Source organism: Ochotona curzoniae, unplaced genomic scaffold (genome assembly GCF_017591425.1).
Source record: "Ochotona curzoniae isolate NIBS_2020 unplaced genomic scaffold, NIBS_Ocur_1.0 contig_4064, whole genome shotgun sequence".
Lineage (NCBI taxonomy): Eukaryota > Metazoa > Chordata > Mammalia > Lagomorpha > Ochotonidae > Ochotona > Ochotona curzoniae.
The window spans coordinates 4,426,805-4,451,906 of NW_024466107.1; the positions used below are offsets into that span (position 1 = coordinate 4,426,805).

The following is a 25,102-nucleotide window of genomic DNA, read 5'->3' on the forward strand; positions in this document are numbered from 1 at the left end:
GATTGAAGCCATGGCTGGGGTGTATGCCAGGTTGATCGTGTTCCTAGTGGGCGATTCAGTCCGTCTGTGCCTGAGTTCCAGAGGAGTCAAGGGCGAGGCCTTGATGCCTGGTGCTGGTGCTCGGACACTGCCGTTTCAGTCCTGGGGCTGGCTGGAACGGTTTCTGTCAGCCTCTGCTCCAGGGGGTGGAAGTGAGCGTCCCTGTGGCCTGGTGGACGTCTGCTCGCTCAGATACGGTGGCTCCCTGGGCTGAGTGGGGGGAGGCCAGCTGGGTTCCCCGGGGCCACAGCCCGGCAGCCCTCACTGGGCTCCCTTCCCACTCATTGTGCAGCCTGGGCCCTATCACTCGCGAGGCCTGGCAAGGAAGCGAGGAGGAAGCGAGTGCCACTGCTGGTTCAGAATGTTCCAGTGTGGTTGGAAAGTTTGAGAAGTGGCCTGGGTGAGAAGAACAAGACCTTATTGACAGGGTTCAGTTCTGGTCAGGTCTGTTTCACATCAGCTTTCTACATAATCACGGCTCTCCCCACTCCAGGGACCCCAGCACGGTCACCTCTGCCTCCTGCCGCCCCTCCTCCTTTTTGTTCTTTTTTCAGCCGTTCTGTGTAACTAGGGTAGCGCACAGGATATTTGAACTTTTTATTCCAGAAGAATTATAAAATGTGAAAAGTGTACCACTTGGGCGCTTCAGAACAGCCATGCAACAAAACCTTACACTTTCCAGGGCTTCCCAACCTACAGTCAGACTGTTATTTTTTATTGCAAATATGTTTCTGGTAAGCCATCTCTCAGTGATTGATTTACAAGATTTCTGATTATACTAACATTTCTAATGACCATGTGTGTCAGCCTGGCTTGTCCTGGTCTAAACTGGTCAGCTTCCCAGTGAGCTTTAATCTGCATATGGGGAATGCAAAAAGCAAATTTTGAGATTGGAATGAAAAGGAATATATCAAACCCTTTCTCCTCTTCTCCACATGAGAGTCAATAAGCCCGAATATTTATGTCAAGAAGTCAGAAGAAAATCTGCTGGAGGTTTTAATGAACCACAAAATGTGTCCCTTGTACGCCTCACCTTGTCACCCGCCTGGATTTATGAACGCCTTCTGCATTCATGCAGTAAACACCGCTCGGCAGCCCTGTCGTTGGCAGGAGCCTGAGCGGTGTCTGCAGCTCCAGCTTTGGGTTGAACCATGTTACCAGTAAGGCTTGCTCAGGCTTTCTTTTTCCTGGAATATCTGGTAGGAGCTTTTGATGTTTAAAGGAATATTTAAAATTTTTCAAACTAAAGGAACCAAAGAAAACTCAAGCATCCCACAATTACTTTTTTGTTGTTACTATTTACTTTTGTTTTAAAGGGAAAGAGAGAGAGAAAGGGAAGCAGAAGGAGCATGCATGAACTTTTATCCACTGGTTTACCCTGGGTGGTGCCAGCCGCCTGGGACTCTCTCCTGGTCTCTCATGCAGGTGGATGACGGGGCCCAAGCAGCTGAGCTGTTCTCCACTGTCTTCCCAGGTGCCGCTGCTTTCCCCCTCTGCCCCTGGCCTTCACCCCCGAGTCTTTCAGTAATGCTGACACCTCCTGGTTCCCCCAACTCCCATCTCGTCTCCCCAGAGACTGCCTTTTCATGACTGCTCTCCCAGCCCCCGTGGTTAGCAAAATTTCCACTGAACCCAGGAGTGGCATCGTCTCATGCCATTCCCCTGTATTTGCAGGTTCTTCTTTGTCTTCCGTAGGCCTGCAGCGGGACACTGCATGGATAGTGCCGTGTCAGGCTGTGCTTATCGTCATTACTGGTGTTTCTTCTGGTTGCCATGGGCCTCACTTTAATTTTCTGTGACTTTATTTGTTCCACCTGCTGTTTGACTTCCCACATTTCCTCCAGCAGCCAGGGCTGGGCCAGGCTGCAGCCCAGGGTCCCCCACCTGTGTGGCAGGAGCCCAGCAACCTGCTGCCTGCCTGGATGCACAGCAGCAATAGGCTGGAGCCAGGAGAGGAGCCAGGAACTGACTGGCCTTGGATATCCCAAACAGCATCTTAATCACCAAATGCTCACCCTTTATGTAGTCGTTTAAGTGCTTTTCTCAAAACTTATAGCTTAGGCCAGTCTTTATCAGTCACAAGGGATCTGACATTGTTCAAACTTTTTTTTTTTCTCTTCCCAGGATGGCTCGTACTTGGCCGAGTTCCTGCTGGAGAAGGGCTACGAGGTGAGTGACTCAGTGGGAAAGCAGAGGTGGGAATCACTCGGAAGCAGAGGCCCGAGCTTCCTCTGCTGGGTACTTCTTTATACATCTTCCATGGAAACTCTGATAACAGCCCAGCATCTGGGAAAGCTGGTGACCCTGCTGGCTCATTGTGCTGTTTATCTGCTGCCGGGCGGGGGGAGAGAGGGAGGGCTCCCCATTCCTGGGGCTCAGCCGCCTTGTCCACACTCTGTAGTCTCCGAGAAAGCAGCCGGTGCAAGCCCAAGCTGTAACATTATTAGAGTTAATTTATGATGTAATGTGTTATATAAAAAAGTCCCACTCACAGTGAAGTCACCCAATTCGGAAATTGCACACAGCAATAAAAAACCAAGCTGATCTTTGGCAAGCTTGAATGAAAAATTTACACCTGCAGGTTTTTGCTTTCTAATAAGCAGTCTTGTATTTTATGGGAGATGAAGCTCGTAGTTTTACTGTTGCTGCTGCTGTTGTCATTTTCTCCTCTTCTTCTTCAGCATCTTCTCTTTCCTTGAAAGAAGGGCTATATTTATGACACTAGATGTAGTTCGGTGTGTACCCCTTACTTCTTTTTTTAAAAGATGTGTTTATTTGCAAGAGTTGAGAAAGAGAGAGAAACTTCCATGTGCTCATTGTCTCCTCAAGTGACTGTAATGGCTGTAATGACTCAACCAAGGGCAATGCCAGGAGCCAGAACTCAGTTCTAGTCTCCCGCTTGGGCAGCAGGGACCTGGTCATGTTGGCCATCTTCTGCTCTTCTCCCAGGCTCATTGGCAGGGAGCTGGATCAGCAGTGGTGTAGCTATGGCTTTTCGTAGTCTTACATGGGTTGCAAGCATTGCAGGCAGTATTAGCTTAACCCACCTTGCCACGGTGGCGACTTCACACCTTACTGTTTGGTATGTATATTTTTCAGCTATAAATGTATAAATTCATGCCTCGACACCAGGGTCCATGTGCTCTGACCTGCTTTGAGAATGGTTCCATTGATAATTTTGGATTGTTTGTTTATTCCAGTTGTGCGAACAGTGCTCAGGTAGGACAACTGGAAGCGCAACAGTAAGGTATTTGGTATCTCAGTGCCAACAAGAGTTAGAGAAAAGGAGATGAATTTTTTCAGAGTGTTGACCTTTAAGTTTTGAGAAGCTGCAAAAACTCGGTCCAGCACCTTTTCAGCCCTGACTTTGTGTGAGGTTCTACAGAGCTGGACAGATGTCTGTTGTCATGATGGAGTGGTACATACACAGCCTGCAGAGCTGAGGGTTCTAGAGCACATTGGAAACAGGACAGAAGGACTGGTTTATAACCGTAAGAATGGGTGGGTGGAGAGATGCTTGTGCATCCTTTCAGATGTGTGGGACTGTAACGTTTGGTGGCTAGTAATGTGCTTAGGTCTGGCATGCGTCAGGAGAAGGTGGTAGCTGAGCAGTAGCTGATCCTGTTTTGAAGAGGCAGGAAGCTCAGATAAGGTGAGTGTTGCGATGTGCTTTGGAGTGGGTGGGAGAGATGATGACTGCAGACCAAGTTGGAGGCAGCAAGCGGTGTCTGTATCTAGTCCCACAGTCAGGGGAGATGGCCGTGTGCTGTGACAGCAGGTGGACGGTGAAGAGCCTTGACCTAGTGTGGAGGTATAGGTAGCAACCGTGTCCAAGTAGGAGGGACAGCAGCAGACAGTGCTATTTCTGCTCCTGGGGGAATGTCCCGTGTAAGTGTCTTATAGAGCTAGTAGTCTGAAGAAGATGGTGGAATGAAAGTGTTGTAACAGGTGCAATGAAAACCTGGGACTGCTGATGAGCAGCAGAGGTTTCTCTGCCACTGGCATTGAAATGATAAGGGGAGGTTGGTGTTAGGGCACTACCTGTGACACTGGTACCCCGTATAGGCAGCTGGTAAAGTCCTGGCTGTTCCACTTCAAATCTAGCTCCCTGTCAGTGTGTTGGGAAAGCAGCAGAAGACGGTCCAGGTACTTGGGTCCTTGTTACTCATGTGGGATACCTGGATGAAGCTTCTGGCTTTGGCCTGTCACTGTCATGGTGACCATTTGAACCAGGAGATGGAAGAGCTTGCTGTGTGTAATCTCCCTCCCCCTGTATCTCTTCTTTTCAAATAAATGCATAAATTCATCCTTCAAAGCAAGAAATTAGAGAGATTTTATTCTGCTGTAGAAAGATGATAGAAGACTCACCTTGCAGGTCACAGGTAATGGAAGGAATTTATCATTGGCACAAGGATTGGCCAGAGAAATTAGGTTTGGGAATTGGATCCATTAACAGAGAAAAAAGCATCAACTCTCTGAAATAAGGATGTCTGTCTGTAGTGTGCTCAATTTTTTTTTTTTTTAAGATTTATTTTTATTATTTTTCATTGGAAAGGCGGATATACAGAGAGGAGAGACAGAGAGGAAGATCTTCCGTCCGATGATTCACTCCCTAAGTGAGCACAGCGGCTGATACTATGCCAATCCGAAGCCAGGAGCCTCTTCCGGGTCTCCCACGCGGGTGCAGGGTCCCAAAGCTTTGGGCTGTCCTCGACTGCTTTCCCGGGCCACAGGCAGGGAGCTGGAAGGGAAGCGGGGCTGCCGGGATAGAACCGGCGCCCATATGGGATCCCGGGCGTGCAAGGCGAGGACCTTAACCACTGCGCCACTGCGCCGGGCCCGTGTGTTCAATTTTTATGTGTTTGCATCCCTAGTTATAGGAATTGGTGTAAACTGGGAATAAGCTACTGAGGGAGATTCGGTGGTCATGAAGGATTTATCTTGTGCCTAACTGAAAGTAAATGTCACAGTGATTTTTCAAATTGGGGACATTTCTAGAGTTATTAGTCACAGTAGCTGGTCACTCAAAACTGTGAACAAAAGAACAGTTAGTGGACTGCTGGCAGGAGGACGCATGGGAGGCATGTCTGTCCCTCTGAGCCCAGGGACCACAGACTCCTCACTCAGCAGGTACTCCACCTTGTGCATGTGGATCAGCATCACCGTGAGGCCCTGCAACAGCCCAGGCTGGGTCAGGGCCGTCCTCTCTGACCCTGCCCTGGGCATGGGGTGCTGCTCGCCTGGATGGCACAGAAAGAGAATCCTGGTTATCACAGCCTCAAGGGAGAGTGACTGAGTCACACCGCTGAGGGTGAGCAGAGTGGCCCCAGATAGGTTCAGTTTGTGGGCCTTGCTTCTCTCAGCTATGTTACCATTTTGAATCTGTTCTTTGGTATCATGAAATTCAGAAACAGCTGGAAACGGCACAGCTGGGGCAACGAAGCATAAGTCACGGGTAAATGGAGCAGCTTTGTTACTGAGGCAGAGTTGTCCTTCCTGGAAAAGAAAGTGGCTCTCAGCGGCAAGGTCAGCCTTGGCCGTGATGCCAGGGAAGTTCCCAGTGTCTGGAGAAGCAGCAGAGGTGGGTTGCTGGCATCCTGAGGGTGGCACGGACGCAACCAGATCCCTCGGAGGGAATCGGGAATCAGCGCAGCACGGTTAACTAGACACCTTTATTTTTCTCTAGCATAAAAAGACAAAACAAAACAAAAAAAAAAAACACCCAAAAACCGGCAAAGTAGAAGCAGCGTGGTTGGCTTACCTTCAGGCAACATAAGGATTTACAAGTGACTTGAGAAGGAGTAGTGCACACTCAGCCTGATTAGTTATGGCTGATTACCTTGTGTCATTCCTGAAGCTGTAGGGCCTGGCCATCTAATGCAGCCACTGAAATTTATGAATCTGATCATGTTCCGATCTTTTGAAGTGAAAACGTAGAGGATTACTTTATCCTGGGCCATATCTCATGACAGAGACCCTCTGTTTAAAGTTATACTTCAAAAAAAAAAGATTTATTGATTTATTCGAAAGGCAGAGTTACAGAAAGGAACAGACAGAGAGAGAAGGGGATCTTGCATCTGGTGACTCACTCTCTAAATGGCGGCAGTTGCCGGGGGTGGGCCGGGCTACAGCCAGGAGCCAGGGGCTTCATCTGGGTCTCCCATGTAGGTGGCAGGGGCCCAAACACCCTGGCCATCTTCTGTTTCTTTTCGCGGCCATTGTCAGGAAGCTGGGTCAGAAGTGAAGCAGAGGAAAATCAAGGCAAGGTAGAGTTGAACCCTTTAAGATTCAGATTTATCTGCGAGTGTACCAACAAATACATGAAATGATTTAGGAACAGCTGTAAGCATATCAGAATTTAAAATGAAAAAGGTCAGTGGGGACAGTTGTTTCTTCCAGTGGTTATGATGCCAGTTAAAACACTGGCATTGGTTCGGGAGAACCTGGGTTCCATTTTTTGTCCTGCTCCTGATTTAGCCTCCTGCCGGTGATGTAGTTGGGTCTTTTACCATCGTAGGAAACCTGGATCATGATCTCTGCCCTGCTTTGGCGAGTGCCAGTCATGCCCTACGTATAGACATTTGGGTAGTGAATCAGCAAATGGGAGGCCAGGATGGGGGATGCCATCTGTCTCTCTGCCTTTTAAATAAATTTTTAAAATTCAAGCTTATACAAACACACAGTAAATTGTGGCCTCCTCTCTGGGAAGGAGCTATGCCCACCTCTTTTGGGTAGCTATGAAATACAAGTTTCCCACTGTGGTCAGGGAGCTGCAATACTGTTTTGTTAATCTGTGAGGATTCTTGAAATACCTTTTGTTCTGGGTGTCTGTGGCTTAATCCCACAAGTCTGGGTGCTCTGATTTGCCAAAGGTCAAGATGCTCTTCTGGGTTTCATTTTTGCAGCACACCAAATGTCTGCAGCACTGGCCATGTTACTGCTTATCACCCCAACTTCCGAGCTGTGTGATTAAGCAGTGCCCTCCTCTGCGTAGTAGGAGTAATAATATTGTTGTGAAGATTTAATACCCGTTAAACACGGCAGCTGGCACTTTGTCATTGGTGCTTAGGTGTTAGCTATTGGTATTACTTAAACAATCTTTGCTTTGCAGGAGGTAAGTGGCATTAACTGTTCCTGGAAGACATTGTTGCCTACAAGAGAAATGCTGACATTAAGGACTTTGAAATCAGTATTAGTAATTTTCTTTTTTATCCCAATTTTAATAAGAGCTAAAACATTCCTCTGTTGCGTTGCAGAAACAGAGTTCAGATTTTGAAGTGAAACCAACTTTGCTCTGATGCTGAGAGAATGTTTTCTTTTCATCACCTAGTTAAATAAGACATGGAATTTGTTCATTACAGCACCCATTTCCGTGTATTCTAAGGCCTTGACTTTTCAGAATTGTATTTTGTTTTTGGACTATAGTATAATTTGTTAATAATTTTGATTACATTTGCATTACGTCAGATTTAGCTCATTGGTCTTCTCAGCCTGATTCCCGCCCCCTCCTTTTGCTCTAAGAGTCCTTCTACGGACAAAACGCTCTGCCTGCATCCCTTCTATAAAGAGAAGGCTGCCAATCTCACATTCTCAGCTAGTTTATGCACTTTGCGCACACTTCGGCATGTCTGAAAGTTTGTATTTCACCTGCCTCAGAAACAGAGCGGCTTTCCTTAACTGTTAAACTGTACCTGCTCTCATGGATTCTGCTCGGCGCTCTTGGTTGCCCTGCGCAAACATACCAGACATTGGGAGTGAGGAGGAATTAGACACAAGCCCAGCGCTTCCTGCTGTTGGTTTATAAGTGTGGCGTTTAGGTCCTGTGCTGTTGATTCGCTGTGAGCTTTGCTTTTCACACTGAGTTCCTCAACACCACTTGATATTTTTTGATCAAAACCATTATTACTTTAAGATTTAATTTTTGTTCCAGGTTCATCTTTTATTTAAGGAATTTATTTATGCATTAGATTCTAAGTATCACAGCGAAAACCTAGTAATTGCAATGCAATTCTCATGTTAATGTGATAATACACAAGATTCAATGTGGTTCATAGAATTCTGATATAATGATGTGTCTCTCCATTTTTATAACTTATATACACGTACCCTGACATGGCTTTTCTCTCGTTGCTCTTTTTTTTTTTGGAATGATAGAAAGTGAGAGAGCTCTTATCTTCTGATTCACTCTTCAAATGCCAGTAACAGCTGGGGACTGAGCCAGGAGACAAGAACTAGTCCAGCTCGCCCACGTAGTTGGCAGCGCCCCAGCTGCTGAAGGCATCACATGCCGTGTGCCACGGTCTGCTTTGGTGGGAAGCAGAGCTGAGAACTGAACTCGGGCAAGCTGACTTGGGGATATGGGTACCTTAACCGCTGTGCCAAACACCCAGCTTTTCTGTTTTTGCCTATTGGAATATGTGAATTCCCAATCAGAAGAAGATAGATTAAATACTAGCAATATGATTCTTTTCACCATCAAGGTTAGATTATTTCTTTAGAACAGTCTGTCCAGTAAAACAGAACATGTACATCTGAAAAATCTGTATTTCAGATATAATTTAAGTGGCACACAGTTGTGTTATGCTTATATATGTGGAATTTTTCTTCTGCATGAAGAGTTACTAAATTCGTAGAGAAGTTTTACTTGGTAATTAAGTAGCGAACCTGGGAAATTGGAGCCCATAAAGCAAAATGCGTTCTGACCTTCCTATTAGTGTTGTTTTCTCCATTTCTAAATTAAGAAATGGGTATATAGAGAGTCAAATTTCAATTTAATGTTTCCAAGATTTTAATATTAGCCTCCTAAAATGTCAGGCAAGTTTACAGTATTCCCTTCTTAAAATACTTTGGTATTTGCCAGCTTTTCTTGGGTTGAGTTCTTTGGAAAGTAGGGTTGATGAGTGCTTTTGTCTCTGGCTAACACAGCTGACCAGCAGAGGCGTTGATTGCGGCTGTGCTGTATCCTTTGCAGAAGTCCGTTTCTCATGTACGCCACAGAAAATGACGGTGACATTTGTTTCTGTTTGAAAGAAGGTCTTGTGTGCTTGTAATTTCCCCCTTGCATTTGGAATAGTTGAGTCATGCCAAGGATTAATTTGGTTTGAAATAGACAGAAAATGATTGAGTTTAAATATGGAAGTGTATTCAGCTGCAAATGAGCCTACCCAACCTTAGAAGGAAAATGTCTGAAATAAGTCAGGGATTAAAACTGCCACCAGTCGAACTGGAACTTGGGCGGCCGGTGACATAGGCTGACGTGTGCCTTGGCAGCAGAGAGGGAGCAGTTTTGACACAAGGAAGTGGGACTAGGTCTGCGACAATTTCCTTTATGTATCGCACACAAATAGTCCTTTCTTCAGTGTCAGACAGGTATGCATTCCTGCTCCAACCACTTTTTCTCCATCACACTTAATCGTGCTCAAGTCAGATTTAAAGAAAAGAATTTCTTTCTTCATCTAAGTTTTCTTCACGTCTGATACCCAGCAGTATGAGTAAGTCTTGTCCCTAACCCAGTGCTGCCGAGCTTGCCAGCTTTTACACCCTCTGATTGTGCCTGAGCCCGGGAATCACACTGACCAGATGCGGTGGGCATGAGCCCTGAGCATGTGGGAAGAAGTGGCTGCCCTGGGCCTGGTGCTAATCAGGTCTGCAGGCGGCTGCACTGAGGCATCCGCCTGGTCTGTCTGCAGGCGGAGGGATGTACGTGTGTGCGTTTGGAGATGCAGACATTGGAGTATCTGAACCCAACACCAAGTCACCTCATTTACTAGTTCCTTTTGTGGAGAAGGGCTACAAGAAAAAGGCAGAGCGAGATGATGGCAGCTGGTGAGCTAGGACTGAACAGGAACTATGCGTTGAGCTATATCTGATAAAAAAGAATGTTTGCAAACTATACATATTCTTGTATATACCTGGACATTAGCAGAAGAAATTGTGAGGTTTCCTTCGAATCCTCATTGCACGTTTATGATTTCCTTTTGTCTTTGCACGTGGCAACAATTTAGGTCCACGGAATCGTCCGGCGATCCAGCTCCTTCAATACAGGCCGAATCGAGCATCTGTACAAGAACCCCCAGGCTCACACTGAAGGAAGTGAGTCGTTTTCTAACCTCTCTTTCTGTAGTTCCTGTCCTCAGATAAGATGTTTTCGAAGTCATTTTTCCCCAAAGTTTTTTAAGTCCCAATGCCTTACCCATGAATTACTATAGGGCTTATGGCCTGCGTGCTTTGAAAACCCACATTGTGGTCATCCTGGGTTGGCTGTCAGCAGGTTATTGGGTAGACCACTCAGACCAAGGGAAGTCCTGCCTTTGATCACCCCCCCCCCACCACGTGTCCCTGTCCCCTCAAGTAAAAATGGGTCTCCACTTTGCCTTCTACATTTGGTCCAGTTATCGGTATTGTAAAAATAAAATGTCTGCAGAAGTACACACATTATTACAAGCTTTGCTTTTCTCTCTTTTTTTCAGTCTCTCTTTAACACAGCCTACACCCCAGAGCCCTAACCTGTGTTAATTATATAACATCTGTCATCATGTTAAGATTTTTAAAAGTTCATCTGCATTAGTATTACAAATTATTATAGATGTACATAACTTATGCAATTTTTTTTTTACTATATTGGTTCTTTTTAAAAAGAGTTATTTATTTAAGATGCAGAGTTAGAGCAGAGAAGGGTGACACATCTTCTGTCCACTGGTTCACTTCCTAAATGGCTGCCATGGCCAGGCTGAAGCCGGAAGCCTGCCGTGCCTCCATGCTGGTCCCCCACTTAAGTGGCACAGGTCCGGGGGGCCACCCTCCCGTGTTTTGCCAGTTGCGTTCGCAGGGAGCCAGAGGAGAAGTGGAGCGGCCAGTACTTGAACCGGTGCTCCTGTGTGGGATGCCGCTTGTCACAGGTGACAGCTTCACTCGCTCTGCCCCAGCCCTGACCCCCTTCTGTGGTCCGTTGATGGTGACCCTTGTCCTTTGCTTCCTCTGAGTCATTTCCGTTTTGACCCTGGTTTGAAATTAGATTGTTTTCTGTAAGTTGAGCTCATGTGTGTTTCTTCCATGTAATGGTATGTTTCCCTTCTGAAGACATGAAGCTGTACTACGGCGACCTCACTGACAGCACCTGCCTGGTGAAGATCATTAATGAAGTAAAACCCACAGAGATCTACAACCTGGGAGCCCAGAGCCACGTCAAAGTAAGCCTTCCACGCACGGGTCCCTGGGATGGCCGGGGCCATGGTCCGTGTTTGCAACCACTAGTGGCGCTCTTCAAGTTTGATCTTCACTCTTGGTTTTGGTATTAATCCTAATAGAAATACTGATAGATTTCCAAGTGTATGCTCTGTTCTTGAACAGGGTGGTAAAAATCCTGCTACGACACTAAACTAGTGGTGTTCGATATTTTGGGTTGTTCCTTGTAGACATTAACCTGATTGCCATTTCAAATCATATTATGAACAAAGTGCGGTAAAATGCTGGAAGCGCTAACTCAGTAGTATTTCTATTTTAGTATTAATTTGGAGTGTGAGAGTATTTTGGGGGGACCCAATAGTAATACTGTCTCCTCCTGGTCACATGAATGAGTGAAGTCTGAAGCCAGGGGAGTAATGAGTTCTGTTTAGATACTTAGTCAATAATGATAGTAATAAGAGCAAATAACTGAGTTTGAAAAGCAAAACAATTTTTTTAGAAGTCTCTATCAAAAGTATTTGTTGTGAACAATAGAGCAGTTTTATTTAAAAAACTATTTCCTACAATTCAGCGTGTGTGTGTGTGTGTGTGTGTGCCTTTCTATAGACCTGCTGATTTAAACAAGTTACTAGATAGACACAGTGAGACGAGACATGGTGTGAGAGGGTCTCTGCTGTAATTGATAGCAGATTTAAATATATGCATATGCCTTTCTTAGTCCGTAGGGATTTTCTTGTGTATTTCTACGTAAAAGCCAGCGTGTGAGCAGTGCCACGGTCTCCGGGTTGGAGGAGGACTCAGTGTTCTCCGGGGGGCGAGGGTCTGCTCTGCGGGGTGTGCTTGAGATGGCCTGTCCTCTTCGCTGTGGCATGGCCGTGGCCCACTTCTCATCCCAGCAGTGCACACCTCTTTATTCCCTAGGTGAGGCGGTCAGCCCATCTTCCCCATCATGATTCACTGGGCTGCTTCCTGACCTTCCTGGCCAGCTGCGAGGGTGTCTTCCAGACAAAACAGAATGTGTTTTGTAAAGAACGCTCTGTTACTCAATTTCCTTAAGATTAAGAAGTTTCCTTTGTGATCACAGAGAGTTTATCACCTCCAGCAGCTATAAACTGGCATGGCAGGAAGATGCCGTGCATTTTATAAAGGCTTATTAATAGGAGGGCTTCCCCTTTCGCTTTAGTTTTAAATGGGCGGGTCTTTCCTTTCTCCAAAACATATTTGTGATCCAGAAATATGCTACATTTCTTCTCAGCTGCAGTGAGACTAGAGAGCACGTAATGGAATAGTGAGTATTGGAAGTAGTAGAAAGTGTAGGTGCTTGAGTTGACTCCTTGTAAGTTGATATGTTTTGTAAAGTGTATCTGTTTTAATTGTGTTTTGGCTAGGTTTCCTGCAGGACAGTTAATAGGCAGAAATGATGCTCATGTAAGAATTTGGGTTTGCAGGTCCTTTAATCCTTGGATAAATATTTACTGAGTGCATGCCTCTTACAAGGTTATCACGCATGGTACGGTGGAGGACGAACAGGTGTGTGAACTGCGCTTCTGCCATGGGGGAGGTCAGCATTAGCATGGCAGTGTGTGGCTGCTGTGGATGCGTTTGAGTCTTTAGGGGAGAGTGAGAGAGAACTTCTGTGTCAGGAGGTCTGGGAGGTTTCCACGAGAAATTGACGTTGGCCCTGGTCCTGGGTTATAAGGAAGACCTTGACAGACTTAGTGAGGAATTGGTGTTTAAGGTAGAGGTGGTAAGCTGAAGGTAAGAACAGGTTGTGGGAGAACCTGGGATGTGTTTGCAGCATGAGGAGCCTTCTGGACTGTCTGAAAGAAGTCAAGGAGACGTGGCAGGGGAAGCTAGGCCAGCAGCTGGGCTGCATCTGGGCGGCTGCTCCAGAGCTTGAATGGGAGAGGAGTGGATTCAGAAGTGAGCTGCAGACAGGGCTTGGAAGAGATAGGGAGCTGTTGGATGAGGATGGTGGTGTCGGGAACAGTGGGAGGGGAGGGGCGAGGAAGCCAGAGCTGGTGCCTGGTGTAGCTGACTTCATATGCACTCACGTGGTTACCAGGGTGGTGCTCTAGCCGAGTCAGTGCTCCCTGCATTGGGGACCAGTGCTGGCAGGTACAGAGTCTGAAGAGGGACTGTGGGCAGCAGGGTGAAGGGAACATCATTTATTGTCATACTGGGGCATTCAGACAATGCCAGTCATGAGGTAGGTTAAAATACACTGTGAAGTTTGAGAGCGATTTGGGGTACAGAGGTGTAACCTCACCTCTTGGAGTCCTTGGAATGCCAAGTAGCAGCTGGAGAAGGAGGAGTAAACGCCTGCGGGGTGAACTCCTGAGACATGCCTGTGTCCAGAGGGTGGTACGAGGCAGAGCAGGGCCGATGGCAAGAACACGGGAGATGGAGTGGTGGCGGGTGGAAGTGTGTCCTGAAGGTCTAGAGGTGAGGCCATTTCAGGCAGGAAGGCATGAACCTGGGGCCAGGCCAAGGTCACAGGCATCGGTGGTTGGGCTAGAGATACGGTGCAGCCTTCCGAGAGAGCACGTTAGTGCTGGGATGGAAGGAGAGAGAGTGGAGAGGGCTTAGAAGTCAGGAGGCCTCAGGGCAATGTGGATGCAGGGTTCGCCAGCAGGATGAGGAGGCACAGTGGATGAAGCTGTGGTGGGCTTCACTTGCTGCTGGCTGGTCCTGGAGTCCAGGCTGGGGTCCTAGGCTTCCAGAGCTGCAGTGTGTCCAGGCAGCGATGCCTCTGGCCCAGGGACTCTTCTTTGAGAACCAAGGCTTCAGTCTTTTCGATTTTATGAATTGGTTCACATGTTCAAGATTTGTCCCTTAACTGCATTCTTTTCAGAGCTTCTTTCTTCAAAATATCAACTTTAGGGCTTGATCTGAAATAGCCCAGTTATTTGCTGTTTAATGGCTAGGTGAACTTTTGGAAAACGACATGTACAGCTAGGACTGATGAGAGTGGAAGACATCTGAAGAGAATTGGGTATATGCTTGTTTGCCCCAAAGTACTTCCCATTCTCTCTTTCTCTCTCTCTCTCTCTCTCTCTCTCTCTCTTTCCAAGTAATGGGTAGTCTGAGAATAAAAATGTCCTGGATACTCGTTGCATTCTAGACAAACAGTGTGAGTAAAAGCCATTTGTAGTGTTCCTTTTCAAACCCCGTGTTTTACACCACTATTTATGCTTGTCTAAGGAAAGACAAATGCTTAGTCATGGGAGCAGTGGCTGTGGGAAGGGGGCTGTGATGATGGCTGGCCCGCCCCTTGTTCTCTGACCCTTCCAAGGGTCAGCATTTTGGTTCCAGTTGTTTGCCTCATTCCCAGCAGCTTGTTAAGAGTATTAGTTTCGGAAACATTTTATTCTTTCTAGTTAACTTTTTTTGTAACAAGCAACTTTGTGGCATTTATTGTATTTGTAGACAATAGATTTTTTTCTTTCCTTCTCCAAGGAAGGAGTTCTTTCTGACAGTGGAATGCTTGCAATGAAGATGAATTAAATTCTTACACTTTGGTGCTTTGTTTGACAAATGGTTCTAATATTAGCACATTTTGCATTCAGTTGTGAATCTGTGACTTGTGGACTGGACATTGTTTGTGTTGGCTTCTCTGTCAGGGAGAAAGTCTTCTATCACTCTTACTTGCAGTTAATTTGCTGTGGGCTATGGTATGCTAAAAGTAAGGAAAATAAAATAATAGGAAGTTGGTCTGGTTTCCTGTAGGAAACCAATGGAGATGAAATTGGTTCTTGGAATAAACCCACAGCAGTCTGGGAAGTCCTGACTGAAGACATTTTTCTGAATCATAAACAGAAAAATTATGACTCATGAAATAGGTCATTGAAAGGCTGATTTGATCTTACGTGGGAGAAAGTGAGATGACTGAAACGGACTAGTCATGAAAAGCAGCTGGACCACGCTTGATGACACAGCCAAGCAGGAACAAATCACTTAATAAGCAGTACTGCCCATTCTGAAGAAGGAAATGTCTTTGGAATCCTTCTTTTTGGGTGTTGTTTTTATCTCTTAGCTGTTTAAATAATCGTGTTTTTCACCTGTCTCTGTCGCCTTGAGTTTGTTCACCCTGCCTCCCAGGTCCCTGATTGTCCTGCCTCGTGGCAGAAACCATCGTTTTTGCAGGAGGATTTTGAGCACCATGTATTCCTGCCCTGCCCTGTTGTTTCACAGTGCCTTGTTGAAGTTGTTCTGAGTTTTTTCCAAAGAAACGAGAATTCTGTAGTCATGGACTGTTCGAGCTGGAGGGAACTTCAGAAACACTGTGGGTTTTCTTGAAGTCTCCCATGCAGCCTCAGCCTTTGCTCATGGGCCAGTCGAGGGCCGCGACTTCGGTCTCCATGTTCTGTGGCTGAGATGCTTCCAGAGGTGGCAGACCCTCTCTGGCGGGCAGAGCTTCCGATGTAGAAGTCTCAGGGTTTCCTCGAGCTCATTTGTCTCCTTGCGTCTTTAGTGGCCCCAGTCACTTGCTCTTTGATTTTAAGAAGGATTTTTCAATCCCTCCGCCGTGTGGAGGATGGTTAGGTCTTTTACTCAGCATTTCTTTTATTCAGCGTGAATAACTAAACTTTCTAACCCTGTAATTTATCTTTATTGCTTTTCCTTTCAGTTTTCTGTTGTTTCGTTTTATTTCACATCAGCTTGTTCATAGGCCCAAGAGCCCACGAAGTTTCCTGGAGCACGTCTGTGCCCACGAGAGCTGGGGTTTCCTGGCCGTCGTGCGGGAATGGCTGCGGCCGCCGAGCATGGGAGCTGAGCACGCTGGGCCTGCACGGCCCTCTTGGCAGGACGCTCAGCTCAGGAAGCTGCTCTCGGAGCGGGGCTGAACCAGGGCCAAGGTGTGAGTGCGGCAGTGGCCGTGCCCCAAGTTAGCATTGCGGACTGGTGAAACAGAGAAAAACCAGTCCCAGGAGTGAAGCCGGGAATGAAAACAGGCCTGGGAATTAAACCGTTGGCCCCGGGGAAAAGGCCTGAACAATTTAATGATCCAAGTTTAAAAAAGAAAAAGTCATCTCCAGTGGGTTTTTTTCCCCTCTTCCTCACAGTTGTGAGAGTTGAAATGTGTAGCTTGATAACTAGCCCGGTATTCCTCCCCAGAGAGCCTGCAGCTCTGGGGCGGCTGGGATTGCAGCGCTGGTGGGGGCCTGGATGCGTTGGATGAATTGCGTTATGGTGAAGAAGGGCAGGTGCCTATAGCTGAACATCTGGTTAGTTGCCTGACTAACCCAATTATAGAACAAAACAAAATTGCAACAGCATGACCCCTTACCGTGTAATTATAGCATGGGTAGGGGGCAGCCCATTAAAACCTTGGAGCAAACAGCAGAGATGGACTGTTCCTCTCTGCTCTTGCTTGCTCATTTATTTATTTTGGCCCCCGGGGAGCCTGGCAGGGAGGTGTGAGTGGAGCTGGGATATGAGGAGTGGGCAGGGAGCATGACTGTTGCTGCTAGTTGGAACATCCGTAACCGTGGGTCGGCGCCTGGCCCTCCTGCCCCCCTCTGCCCCCTCTGGGGTATGGATAGCAGAGTCACCACAGTCGCACCCTTGGGCCATCTCCCTCCCGTCTCCCACGGCCAGCTTTCACCAGGCCCACCACTTAACAGGGGGTGATGGGGAGACACAAGACAGGGACGTGCTCATGAGGAGTCAACAGTGCAGGTCAGGGCTCCCCTGTCGGGAGCTGGCCTTGGAATTCCTGGGACATGTTCAAAACTTCCGCATCCCACATTCAGGTCGCCTCCGGTGCTAGGGGTTCTCCCTGGCGTCCAGTCCCGCTGGGGTCACTGGTCAGCTGCATGACCTTGGCAGAGCACTCAGCCTTTCTTTCTAAGCTTCCGCATTCTCACACCACAAGCTCCTGCCTCAGCTGGTCACTCCCGCTGCCATGGCTCTCACCTGACACTTTCCCTAGATCTTCACCTGCCCCTGAATCTGCCCAAGATTCCCTGCGATGGCATCCTCTCTGGGTTGCGCTCCTGAATTTGCAGTAGGGAGTAGTCGCTCTGTTGTGCTCTCCTGAGGGAGTGGTGGTTGTAGTAGCTAAAGCAACAGAAGATGCATGGACTTCTCCCCGTCCCTTCCCCTACTCTAAGCCTCAGGTGCTCTGTGCTCATCGCTCAGCCTGCACGAGGCAAAGCACCCCGAGAACTGGGTGGACTGAGGTTACTGGACCGGTGACGGCCCCTTCTGCTTGAGTGGAGCCCGTTTTTTTTTTTTTTTTTTTTTTTCCTGCCTTTAGATGCTGCTTGAAAGTCTGTGCAGGAATGTGTGCGGCCTTGGAATGCCTGCAATTCCTGTCACTGCTGTGCTGGCTTGTTGTGACATAAGGGGAAATGATGTTAGGCCCTTTGTTTTTTATCACATGGACCATAGAATTCTGAAGTGACAGAGGTCTTGGCGCTGAGCCGGATTGAGCCCTTATTGCACAAGGGCCCACTTGGCAGTGCCAGCTGATGGGCAGCCAAGCTCTATCCAGCCGAGGAACCAGCTCCGCGGCCACTCCAATTCTCTGTCTTGCCCAGTGATGTCCACCCACAAAAGGTGTGGTTGGCCTGGGAGGACAGTAGGCCCTAGAAGCTTGCAAAATGTCAGTGTGTAGTAGTTTTGAGGTACAAACAGTTTTTTCCTTGGTAAAGGGAACTGGTTATGATTAATGTCATGAGTAGTGTTTGTGTAGCTGAGTCCTAAATACAGCAATGCAAGGTACAGTGTTTTTGCATCAGTGACACTGAAATGAAATTAATCCATAGAGAAAGTAGAAATGTACAGGACGAACTCATCAGGAATGATAACTTTTTTAATGTTAGCATTGTACAATTTAATGTAGCATTTTTTTCTGTAGATTGAATGTTTGTACTGTTCGCTAATTGATTTCTAAAAATTATGTGAGGCTAATACATGTTGCTACTCACGGAAACCAGAAGTGTTAGATTAGAATAAGCGGTTTGCTCCTATGTGTGTAATAATTTTTTTTAAAGAATTTGTCAAGTCAGTTTGCTAATATAAATAACAAAACGGTTTTCTAAGACTTGTAAGTAAATAAAGTTTTACAAGTACCTTTTTGCACATATGCTAACATGTACACATTATAACTCTAAGTGGGTCTGCTTAACTCATTTTGTTGCTATAAATATATAAGTTGAAATAGGTTGTACCCAAATATTAGGAAAGTTGAATTCTTGAATGTGTCCTTAGCAACATAAAATCCCTGCGTTTTGTTATCAAATTACGGATGTTGGAATAATAAAGGTTTTCTTGGGCAACAGCAGTGTGTGCAAGCATGAGAACCCGAGGGTGGATGTGGCGCATCTGCCTTGCCGGCCTCACCTCTGTGTATACGGACGGTGCTGGCTCCCTGGCAGGTCAGCTGGGCGGACGTGGCATCTGCTGAGTGCCGTTCACATCCCTGGACAGCTGGAGTGAGTGAGCCGAGTCCCTGCTCAGGGAAAGCTGCTTGGATTTGGTTTTGCTCTTTCTGGTTGCTCCTGTGCAGGGACAGTCCCCATGGTGTTTAATATGGTTGGTCACCAGTGCAGTTTGTTCAAGAGTAAATTGCTTCATAAAACCTTTCCCATTTTGTAATCTGATGTTTATATCTACGGAGTATAAACTTCACTAATCTACGCTAATGTAAATGCAGCAGCCAGTTCCCAAGGCTCTCAGGGGAAGCTGGCAGCTTTTTCCTCTTCTCTTCCTGAGGGTGGGTGGGAGCAGGCTTTGTCGGTGGGTCCCTATGTGTCATCTGGCTTAAATTCTTCTTGGGAGCCTGTTTCAGATTTGAACAACTGAATTCAAATCTAAAACCACCTAAAAAGTCCTTTATAGTCCATTAAGTGTTTATGTGGGAGAGGGAGAGCCCTCTGCAAGTTCTCTCCCTGTTCAGACGGACTGTTCTGGTTTATTAGATCTAGGTGGTATTGTAATTTCGATAACAGCTAATAATGTTTGGAATTTTGCTTATAATTGCTGGACCACACAAAGGTATGTTTGTTGGATTTTGCACTGTTAATTTACCCATAGTACTAACTTGTTTATTAAATAAAATCTACGGTAATATTGACTATTATTGTAACAATTATTTTCTACGTATGAAACTCAAGTTTAAATTATTTAGATATCAATGCTTATATTAATATTCATTTTTAGATGTATTTATAAACACAAATGATAAAAAGATAATATATGTAAAATATGTGTTTTCTGTTTTTAATGATGAATGAAATGGTTTTTAGGATTTACTCAATTAAAGAATTGTTTGCATAAATTAGTACACAGGTATAATTGATATCTTATGTATAACTGTAGTTTGATTATCTCCATCACTTCCAGCTGTGTGTATATTTAGGAAATTAAAATTTCTTCTCTTTTGAAACTTGGTGTTAAGAATGATTTATACTTTTTCCTTTTAGGGCAGATGGAATTTATAAAATTTACCTTATTAAAGTTAAATCCTTAGAGTTGATATAGTAAAGCAAAATTGAACCCTTTCTAGTCCAAAGGAATTTAATACATATGACACTTTTCTATTAATTCCTGCTGTGAATCATTAATTGAAAGCCTTGCCAGTTCTAGCAAGATATTATTTATAAGAAAATAGAAGTATCAGATTTTGATTATTTACAGAAGGTATTTGACATCTAAGACGTGCAAGAATCATTGTACTCTTTGAAAGACACATAATGTGTACATAGTTTTGAGCTGTAATTTTAAAAGGTCCACAATGAATTTGAATTTATTAAGTACAAGAAATTACACATAAAGGCTTGGTTTGGCATATTAAAACTCTGTTAACCAAGATCATCGTTAGAATAACAGACTGAGAATTCCTTCAGAACTGTTGCATCTTAAAGGATGAACTTGGCCTCTGTGTGGTGATGACACTGATGAGGAGGGGCTGTGTGCTGTGACTGCTACGAGCTATGTTGGTGGAGAGGAGGCAGAGCGTTAGAGCAAAGCCTTTCCCCAAGTCTCCCTCCTGCACCCGTCCCGTACTTTAGGGAACTTGTTCAGGAGTTAGTGGCGATGTCACGATGGAGCAGGGCTGCTGCTGTTCACCCTCGGTGCTGTGGACGCGTTGTGATGTGTTGTAGAGAGGAGTTCTTTGCTTCCTAGTCCACTGTGGCTCACCTCTCTCTCTCTTGCTTTTGATGCTGACGTTTGTTTGTGCCCAATCAGAGCCATTGTGGTCGGTACCCTAGGACGCCCTGGTACGCCCCCTTTTTCCTAGGAAGGAAGTGTCTGAGGGTTTGACAGAGGATCATTGAATATGACATCACAACATTTGAGTTGTTGGTTTTTAAGCAATGTGTGCAGAAACTATTTTTATCTTGCTGTGTTAAGTATTATGAAAGCGTTTTGGCTTAATGATATTTCATTCTATCATTTGCCCAGATGCTTAGGTTACAATTTTGCAATAATTAATTTTTTACTTGAGTGACTTCATACTTTAATTTTTTGATCATTCTGTCAAAATCATCGCATCTAGTAAAAGTGATCAACAGTAGCAATGGACAAGAACTATTGGTCATGGTCAGTAATGTAGTGGAAGTGGAAATTCTTTGCCGCCTTGTGCTTTCTGGTATGTAGAAGCAAGCTGCCCACTGAGACTGAGGCCTCTGGGTCGCCCAGGAGGACCTGGACTCTGGGGCTTGTGGCACTGGGAAGGGTGTTGTGCTCTGTCGTACACATAGATGGCAGCAGAGTGTCACAGACAGGGCCGCCCTGAGAGGTACAGTGCAAGATGAGTGACAACATACTGGCTTCCATCAGCAGAGCCGCCTGTGTCGCACGGTTACACATAAAATAAGAAAGCTCCTATTGATAACACAAGAGTACAGGAGACTGAAGAAGGCTTGGAGAAGCTAGGAGCCACTGAATTTCTGGACAAATCCCAGGTGGCAGAGTTTAATCCTAGAAGGTATGTCACCCACTCCTGACAGATGATTGGAATCAGCTAAGATAATATGCATGTCAGAATAAAGAGGCAGTGAAGGGCTGAGGGCGGCAGGGCGAGAGGGAGGTGACGGAGAACTCATCCACACGTTGCAGCGGCAAGCAGTGGCCTGCTGCCCGCGGGGACCGGAGCGCTTGGCCTGCCCGTCTCCTTTGCAGTTAAGCAAGTTACAAAGAGGAAGTGTCAGTCTACGAAGCAGGCAAACATTCCATGGGAACATTCGCTCAAATGTCAGCATTTTAGAAAATAGAACTGCAGTCTGTTATGCTCCAGTCCCCGGGCTGGCTTCACTGTTAAATGCACAAGCACAAATGTATTTCTTCAGAATGCATTCGCAATTAGCAAGCCATTTTATGTCTTAATTAGCATTCCTCAGTAATGACACAATTACCACAAAAGATGACAGCCGGCACTGTAATTAATATTTAATATGTGTCTGCATCTGAGGACCTTTCTGTGGCTTCTCACAAATTTTCAAGGTAGTTTTCAGGTTTTAGAATCGCGTTTGGTAGAATCTCAGACACGAGGCTCTGATGAAGTCACCGGGATCCAGGGAGAGGAAGTGAGATATGGAACAGTGATTTGTAACGTGTCCTGAGCAGTCAGATCACCTCGCCATTGCACCACGCAAAGAACAGTGCGGGCTCCCTAATGCCACACAGGCCATGGCGGTGTTGTTCAGGAAAACACTCCCTGCCTCCCTCCCCTCGGCATTTTTCCTGATCTGCTTTCAGGCGGTTAGAGCCACAGAACAATCTGTGTGTCACAGAATCGATTCTAAAGGTGTGTCGAACAACTGGCTTCAAGGCAGTGTCTGGCAAGTCTCTCTTACGACAGCAACTTAATTTCTCACATAATTATTTTCTTAGTAAATCTGATATCCTAACACCCCCTTCCCTTATTTCTGAGTTCAAAAAATAACACTTAATATAATTTATTTCTCCTACTTAATAAAGGCTTACTTGAGAGTCTGTTGCCGTTCCCCCCCAAGCCACTTCCATCCAATGAAGTTAGGCAGCAGTGTGGTTGGAAGGGTGCAAGGTGGCTTCCAGCATCATTTGCTGTGTACTGTAATGGGCTCGATGTTGCTTTAATGGAGCATTAAACATTCTGGCTATTGCCTGTTAGTTATTAATGACTGAATGGCTATGCTGTGACATGTATCAATAGGGAAAGATATTTGTGCACGTATGTGTAGTTTTTTTGTGTTAATCCATTGTGGTAACTTCTTTGTGGGCACAGATAGAAGTGTGAGTGTGTAAACACAGAAATTCATCAAAATCTGAATTTCTCTAAAGCGACCATTCTTTAATAATTTTGCAAGGTTTCAGTCTAATTAAACAAATGAAATTTCATGAAGAAAATTTTCACCATCAGACCTTTCTTGAAGACAAAGTCTGTTTAAATTGGAGTGTTCAAATTAGGTACAACAATGCCTATGCAAATTTCTCTGCAAGTCTTTATTAAAATCTCAGATCTGTTTGCTTAGGGGTTTTGGATCAACTTGTGCTGTTAGAGAAGGCCTGTCAGCGGGGACACAGTGTGTGTGGCAAGTCCTGCGTGCACTCCCAGCCCCGCGGGCACTCGCTCGCTGTGGACGTGTGGACCCCGTGCCTCCTCTTAGTGGGGCAGTATCATGCAAATCGTTTTCTGTGGCCTTTCCGGTGCCAGAGTTTTCATAAAAAGGACCTTATTGCAACACCACTTCCTGCAGCTGCTAGGTTTCAAAAGAATCGTGTCTCAAGGAGGCACATCTAAGTGATCTGTGTTGCTTACTAACAGAAGAACATTGTTTTAGAAGTTTAAAACAAAAAAAGTCAACGTGTTGATTTTCTTAATTTGCACTGGCACACTGATCATCCTGAGAGAAACTTGTAAATAATTTAAATATGTAATTGAATGTTAAATAAGTATTGCAGTTTTTTCCAGTTTCTGTATAACCTTTAAAATGGAAACATTTTGTACATTATTTTGATGCTCTTTTCAAACCAGAAAAATAGTTTGTGAGTTGTAGAAGACCCCAGTAGTTTACTGACATCTTAATAACCAATCTTACTTTATGCTGATTATACATTTGTTTACATGACAAAATCTTATAAAATCTTAAATTTAGAAAATTTTCCGTTATAACAGCTTCCTTAAGTAATATTTACCTACTTTCCCCAATTATTCTAACTTTCCTGTTACTGATGAAATAGAATTCATTTGATAAATAAAATGAAATAGAATCCATTTGGAACTATATTATCAAAATGCTGGTACTTCTAGTCCTTAGCTGGTCTCTTTGTTCTGTCCATATTGTTTTTAACTGAAAGAAATTTGGAAGGCTAGCGGCGTTTGGGAATTGGTCAGATTATGCTCATAAGATATGTTTGTCTTATGCCGTTGTTTTGTGAGGCAATGATGCTGCATGGAAAAGTTAGCACCCGTGCCCTCAAGTCCACTTTTTCTTGAACAGGATGCATCTTCATTTTAGGAGTGAACTCTGAAGTTCATGGATGTATTCCCCTTATTATTTTTTTTCCAGAAGAATAATTTTTACACGGATTTGATGTACATTTTTTTCTTTTTAGGAAATTATTTCCTGTTGTTGGCTTGTGTAAAGTCTCCTCTGTTGCTTCTCTCTCTCTGTTATTAATGACTCCAGTTACCGAGTTAAAGCCCGCCCCCCTTTTTATGGTAAGTTTGGTGGTGCAGTTTTGTTGGCACAGGACCCAGAGATTAAAGTTACGGTCTCCAAAGTGTGGGTATTCGGTTGTCCTTGTTTTTCTTGAGATTTTTCTTTTCAGCTCATTGAACCTTCTTCTTTTTTCTTTTTTTTTTTTTCTTTTTTCTTCTCAGCGGGGGATGAGTTTTCTACCATTGTAGATCCATTGTTTGGTAAAAGATGTTTTAGCTGACAGCAAAAATATCCTGATGAGAGAGTTTTAATCACAAATCAGTAAAAATTCACTCTTTATAACATCATCAATTGCGTACTAATTAGTGCTTCGAGCAAGAACTTTTTAGTAAAATTCTGATGCTTAAACACCATCCATATTTTAAAAAAGAAATCTCAATAATGTCAGCTCATTTGCTTATAAGATCCTTAATGGAAACTTGGCAGGTCTATTTTATGTGTTATATAAAAAATAGGCATTGAGAAAAAGTGTTGTCTCGTCATACTCATTTTCTTGCATTCTTACGGTGTACTTGTGAATATTCAGTGAGACCCGAGTAAGAATTGCGTTTGTGCATGTAAAGCAGCTGTGATGTGCTGGATCGAATGCCTGCCTTCACATCCCTGGGACGCTTTATCCCCCGCGGCACTAATCTTCATTCCAGATGTTCGCACGTGACGTTTGTGGAACGCTCCGGTCACGTGTGCGTTTGTGCTGTTTTCTGTTAGCTCTGTTATCTGCTGTTCTAGATGCCTTCTTGATTTCTCAGTGATACATTTGTTGCTGTTGTCATCTGTGTTAGTCACATTTAAACTGCAGACATTTGCTGCTGCTTGTCATTTCCTTTCATGAACAATCTGTGGTTTATTTAAATTGACTTTAGACCTTTACAAATAGAGCCTCATAAATTTAAATAACTTATTGTATATGTAGATATCTTAATGAAACATCAGCATAGTGATAAAAGTGGTGTTTGTGGTAATATTTAGGACATTAGAAGACATGATGTGGCTGGCTTCTTAAAATTTGTGGGTTATTTTTCTCCAAGGAGTTTATAATAAATCTGAAAAATAACTAGAAGTTTGACTCTTGAACTACAGATTTTACTACATTGATAATTTATGTACATTGATTTGTTTAACTCAGTTTAGTTGTGTAATTACTCTGATTTAAGCTTTATTTACTTATCTCTGTGATAGGTGAAATGTAAAAACATTCCAAATACTAGCACAGTATATATTTG

The 25,102-nt window shown here is 44.8% G+C and overlaps 1 protein-coding gene across 2 annotated transcripts in view; it reads left to right on the top strand.

The window, feature by feature from the left end:
- The window catches only part of GMDS (GDP-mannose 4,6-dehydratase), a 550,131-nt gene that overhangs the window by 112,198 nt on the left and 412,831 nt on the right, over window positions 1-25,102 (top strand). For both annotated transcript variants that reach the window (XM_040984105.1, XM_040984104.1), the window contains exons 2-4: window positions 2,164-2,208; window positions 10,044-10,131; window positions 11,119-11,228. In XM_040984105.1, the coding sequence (XP_040840039.1) occupies window positions 2,164-2,208; window positions 10,044-10,131; window positions 11,119-11,228 (243 nt within the window). The remainder of the gene's footprint in view (window positions 1-2,163; window positions 2,209-10,043; window positions 10,132-11,118; window positions 11,229-25,102) is intronic.